Source organism: Xiphophorus couchianus, chromosome 12 (assembly GCF_001444195.1).
Source record: "Xiphophorus couchianus chromosome 12, X_couchianus-1.0, whole genome shotgun sequence".
Lineage (NCBI taxonomy): Eukaryota > Metazoa > Chordata > Actinopteri > Cyprinodontiformes > Poeciliidae > Xiphophorus > Xiphophorus couchianus.
In genome coordinates this window covers 25,147,561-25,153,560 of record NC_040239.1, presented here as the reverse complement: position 1 = coordinate 25,153,560, position 6,000 = coordinate 25,147,561, and the positions used below count along the sequence as shown (strand labels likewise).

General features: G+C 41.2%; 1 protein-coding gene across 14 annotated transcripts in view; it reads left to right on the top strand.

Annotated features, from left to right (window-relative positions):
• Positions 1-464: 464 nt before the first annotated feature.
• The window catches only part of rimbp2b (RIMS binding protein 2b), a 94,906-nt gene continuing 89,370 nt past the window's right edge, over positions 465-6,000 (top strand). For all 14 annotated transcript variants that reach the window (XM_028033874.1, XM_028033878.1, XM_028033885.1 and 11 more), the window contains exons 1-2: positions 465-558; positions 644-772. In XM_028033874.1, coding sequence (XP_027889675.1) covers positions 493-558; positions 644-772 — 195 coding nt within the window. In that variant the 5' untranslated portion in view covers positions 465-492. The remainder of the gene's footprint in view (positions 559-643; positions 773-6,000) is intronic.

Sequence of the window (6,000 nt, the reverse complement as noted above, 5' to 3'; positions counted from 1 at the left end):
TGATGACTACTTGACCGCTGTGCTCTGTACGGTGTCATTAGTTCTCAGTCAGATTACACCCTGCATCTAGTGTGGATCAGAATGACAGTGGAGGGTTTAATTTTAGGATCCGGTCCGATAAAGAACCCAGTCTTTTAGACAATAAATTTAAGCATGTATAAAACTAAATAAAATGTATAAATACAGTATATTTCTATATTTTTTCTGACTTTTTAACTATAATACACTATTCTCTTGTTAGCGTACAGCACAGAAAGCTTTAAAATAAAATCTGAAATCCTTTGACCGATGACCAAAACAATTTATTTCATGCACTATACTTCACATCTCTGTTTCTGTTTAGGATTATTTAGGATGCACTTGTAGACATCCTTACATATCCCGTGGCAGCTGTGCTATCTTTTGTGTCTTTTTGTGCCTACAATAATCCAACATCCATTATTATGTAACTCTGCAGAATACAGATATTTATAATCTGAGCATGCTGGAGTTATGACATCATCCGGCACTGCTAACCATGACCAGCGTTGGGGGAAGCATGCAAACCGTTCTGTCATGGTGGGTTACTGCTCTTCACAAACAGGAAGTATCATTGAGACGTATAATGTGACTGATAGGTGGCTTATCTGCTGTCATGTACCAGGGGACAATGGGCTGTGAGAAGACTTGCGCGGCGGAGAAACTCCTGAGACCTCACAGGGAAGTGGTGGAAAGCCAGAAACAGAGGTTAGCCACAGCAAAGAGGAGCAGTCGGATGAGAAGCACAGATAAGGTGGGCATAGTGTGCTGTTTGTCAGTGTGCCGTTTGGTAAGCTTTCAGAGGAAAGGCTTTGACTGAACCGGGTCTGCGCACCGCCCGGATCAGCAACAGTTGATGCTTGAAGCTGTAATCAGGATTCAGCGACCGCTCTTCATTTTCAACAATCTTGCCCAGATCAGACTTCTCAGCACATCTGGTTTCCTACTAACATTTGAATAACTTACTAAACATAGGCTGCATTGCATTTTTCCTGTGCTTCTCCTTGTCACTAAAAGATTACCCAACATGTTATTATGTAATGTGCATTAAAAGAAATGTATTATTAAACAGAGATCTTTGCCTGTGGTCAGATTTGACACGTGAGTAACAACTGTGTGATATGCATGTCCGCATTTCTAAAAATGTATGAAATGTTTAATAACTCTGATAGTTTAGAAAAAAAAATTATGTAATACATCCTAGGATCCAAGACTATTTGTGTTTGCCGCTAAGTATATTTCCACAAAGGTTAAAAAGAAACACTGATTTCCCTTTTCTTTTTTCCCCCTCAGAGAGGACTGTGTTAACTACACAAATTACTATAAAATAAATAGCACAATCATATTTCAGAGTCCGCACCGAGAATCATTAGTACAGGCTCTTTCATATTAAACTTTAAGTTCCTATCTTTGCAGATTTTGTGCATCAGTTATTCATTCACACTTGGAGTAATTTTGTTTACTGGCCACTCTTCCATATTTTCCCAGCTTGAGGATAATGGCTCAAACTGTGGTTTGCTGAAGTTTTGATAACATAAGAAATAACTTTGTGATCCTTTCCAGACTGATAGATTATTGACTTCTCATCAGCTCTTGACTCCTTAGATGAAGGCATGAGGTGTTGGTTTGTGAGCTCTTTTGGCCTACTTCATGTTGTCACACATGGCATAATTAACAGATTTATATTTCAATTGGTTTGGTGGTAATCCATCCTGAGTGTGACCAGAGAAATTGAACCAAGAAAATGTAGTTGTTACATCATGGCGTTTCCAGACAGGGCCAGGTCGTTTTTAAAGCTAAATGAAACTGAATCATTATTTGAAATCTTTAAGGTGGGGAGGAGGCTTTCTTCACAACCTCGTATAAGATTGGGAAAATCTTGGTACCTAATGTTGAGGCGGAGGACCTCAACATGACATCCTTAGTACATAGAAGTGTCTCGTGTGGATTTACTAAGACTCCAAGAAAATCCTTTCTCAGAGGGCGTGAGGCATGTGGGACCATTATGTCACTGATATAGCATGGTGCCCTAAAGTCATACTCCATGTAATCCTACACTACGGGGAGAGGAGTAACACAGGTTTGTTTCTCAATAGCACTGACGGAGTTGGTCCTCTTGGTTTCACCAAACACATACATATTTGTCATCAGATATGATGTGCAATAGAAATCTAATGCCTAACTGAGCTCTTCTGTTTAGCTGTATTTCTCTCCCAGATGAAACCAAAAACACAGATACTACTGTCGTGTCTTCTGTGTGCTTAGTTTTACCTTCCCATAGACATTAAAACTAAGTGCTGATGTGTTTCCCTTTTTCCATTTCTGCTTTCTGAAAACAATGCAGATGGCTAGTTTGTCTGAGCTAGGTTCTGCTGAAGGCCGCCTTCTGCTTAATGGGAGATTTTTCTTCCCACTGCTGCAACATGCTAGCTCAGGAAGAGAGCCAGTTTGAGCTGTCGCATTTGTTTTGGCTTTCTTAGCTAGCATTTTGTGATTAACTGAGTTAGACTGCATAATAAAATTACAACTTAATTGTACAGTATGTAATTGAATCTGAATCTGTCTATCTGTATATCCACCAAATTACAGCCAAATCGAAACATTCCTGTGGTTCGGTGCTTTGTTCTTCTTGAAAGTCTTGGCACCTCAAAGCATTAGCTACTACAAGGCAGGCAGCTGTTTGGAACGTAAGCTACAAAAAGAATAGAAAAGAGTCTCAAAAAATATATTAACTTCTTTAAATCCATGTCATTTTGAACTTTTAAAATGTGAAGTGAAACAGTGAAGTATTGATTCGTTCTTGCCCCATAACCCTGTTTACTGTGTAAAACATGCAAAGGTTATTTGTTACGGTTGTTTAAATAGTCTGAGAAACTTACACCTGTTTCCATGAGCAGATAAGAGTTCTTTCACAAAGTTATGTGGACGAAACCTTCGGCATTAACATTTGCCAAGTAATGGTAAGACAGCCTAGTTCTCCACTGCGACAGACAGTTTGCTCGGTTTGCCTTTGGGCTCATGTTAGGTGGCACATTCTTGTCTAGATCTGATGTACAATTTTAGTTGAATAATAACACATTATATTCTTACTCTTCTTCTGCACTTCTAATAGGATCACATGTAGAGTTTTCTAAATGTGTCATACCACTGTTCTTCAGACAATCTAACTATGTGCACCCCTACAGGTAGAGAAGGGGTAAAAGGACACCACAAGAAAAAGTAAAGAAAGAAAAAAGTTTTTTAATTGACTGACTTCTGTTCTACCTGTCTGGTGCAGTTCAGATCAGCAATTTTACTCTCTTCTGAAATGAGGATGAAGAAACTACTTTTACTTTCAGAGTTATCCATTTTATAAGATACATGTTTGGCTTCAGTATTACTAATTTTCAGAACACCTTCAGATGTAAGCCTAGCTCTTTCTTGTTTCCACACTCAGCTTTTAGTTAACGCGAGTCTTTCACTAAAGGGAATGTCAAAGCAGTTGTTTACACCTCCAGACGTGTCTAAGTCAGTTTGGCTGAGGCAGGCCCAGAGCTGCTGCTGCGTTGCCCTCTGACATCCGTTGACAGCTGTCTGCACAGGTTTAGATCCCTTTTAACATTCGAAGGTAGTCAGGCATCCACTGCAGTACTATTTAAAGAATCCATAACGCAAGTCCAACAGCAGCATAGCTAGCTGGGACGCTACATGCGGTTACTACTGTCTTCCACGGTGAAAAGCAAACTAATTCTTGAAGATGATTCTGTTTATTTATTATTTTTAAAAAAGTGAAAAAAACCCCCAAAACCCTGTTTAGTCAATATGATAGAAGAGGTATGAATATCCCAAGATGTTGCTGAAAGCAGCCATTATATTTGAAACATCAGGTGTCCTTCCTGGTAATTTTCAGAGCTCAGCACCTTTTTTGATAAATGTTTAAACTGCAGTTAGAAGACATGCGTGGGACGCTTTGACATCAACTGTGTACCTAGTGTAGTATGTCTGTAAGCTTTTAACAGGTGCTGCACAATATATGCTCCCGACTGGAACTATACAGATTGTCCCGCTGGAGGGGAAGGGAGAGTCATAAAGGGACAGCTGTGGTTGCTAAGCATCCACAGTCAGCAAAGTGTGTTTGTTTTTGGGCCCGGCTCTTCCTCTGTGCTTTTCTGAGAGAAAAATGCAACACCATCGTCAGCCACAGAGGGCAGCCACACTGTACACGATGTTCCTCTCTGCTCCATATCTAAGCAGTTGGGGAGAAAAAAAAAACCCACACCAGGATGGTCAAAATAATCTCCTTTAATACCCTTCTGCACTTTCCTGATCTGAGATTGGATGGTAATGATGTTACTGCTGTTTGTGATAGCTGATTGGTCTGGACCACTGTGCAGTGAGTGAGGGTTTCACAAGCTCAGCCTCCAGGGAGGTCTTGGTGGCATAATGACCTGTGACGAGGCATGGCACTGTCCCGGTGTCAGTTTGCAAAAAAAAAGAAAAAGGATAAAAAAAGAAAATTAAAATCCTAGAAGGGAAGGTGCTGCAACAGAATCAGGAGCATATTGTGGGGTCGGGGGGGATGCCTGAGGAACTTATGTGACCTTGCGAGCTTAAATCCTGATGGCTCATCGACAGCGGTTGACGGGGCAGTGCGTTGAAGAATGTTCCTGGGAGCGTTCATTGATTGGACTGTTTGTGACTGCTGAGAATAAGATGGAGAATGACCAGTTCTGATCTAAGAAAAACCAAAGGCGTCCTGGAGAGGGAGTGCTGCTCGGTGCTGCTGCGCATTGCACTGCCTCTGCACCCCTGCGTGCTCGCATCTGTGTGACTAAGCGTGCGTGTGTGTGAGAGAAAGTGATAGAGAGGGAGAAAGCAAGGGGGCGTGTTGATGTGTGTTCTCTGCTGCACAGCCTCGGTAGTGTGAGCTGAACGATGCTCGCTGGCCGTCTCTCTCTCTCTCTCTTCCTCTCTCTATCTCTCTCCTTGTGCTTGCCTGGCTGTGCCTCTTTCTGCCGAGCACTGATGAACCATTTTATGCAACATAGCTGCCATAGCCATCCCTGCTTTTCTGTCCTCCCAGTACATTAGGAAACACATGGCATTTCATCGCCACTTTGTGCAAAGGTAATGTACCATCTACTGTCTGCTGTCAAGCTGTGTATGTTTCGCTGAGCCTCGGATTGTTGTACTGACTCTGCTGCATGTTCCTCGCGGTGCTGGCGCTGGTGTAGGGAGAGGGATGCTCAGAACCTTTCTTAGTGGCAAAGGTAATTGAAATGCACCCTGCTTCCTTGCTTACACTCATAGCCTACTTTGATATGAATTTCTTGGGAGATGAATGAGCCTGTTTTGGTCTGTGCTGTGCAGGAATTGCAGGCTTGACAGTCTACAGAGAAGCCAGAGGACACTGGATATTATTTGCAAGCAATAACTCATTGCCTTATTTTTTTTTTTTTAAATCGCTTCAAGTCTGCAACAAAATGCTGCAGCGTATGGAAAGAAGCATTCAATTATAATAGCAAGTGCTGTTTTTTTTTCTTTTTTTTTAGCTTTATGTGTAATGAACCAAATTTTTTGATGATTTTTAAAAAAATCCTCAAATAAAATGTCAGTGTTTTTACATCTGGTGGATGCTAAAGATGTGTGTCAGTTTTAATATATGAGAAAAGGACCAAGACTGAGGCTATTAAAGAGAACTTTCAACTAAAACTGAGCAAGTTGCTTGGATAGCTAGTATTAACCAAATATGCAAGGTTAGCCATCAAAACTGGGATTTATAGGAGCTCACTGTAAGTCAGCAGCTGATACTATGTTACTGGTGTGTAGGGGTGTCTGTATGAGTGTGTGCTTGCACCTCTCTGTTATGACATTTAATAGCATGTGTTGTAAGGGGGGCATTTAGGTTTAATAAATGTGTCTGTGCACATGTATGTTTTACCAATTGCTCCGGAGCTCACTTTGCAGTGATACTAAGTCCTATAGATGGCAGCCATGAGAATG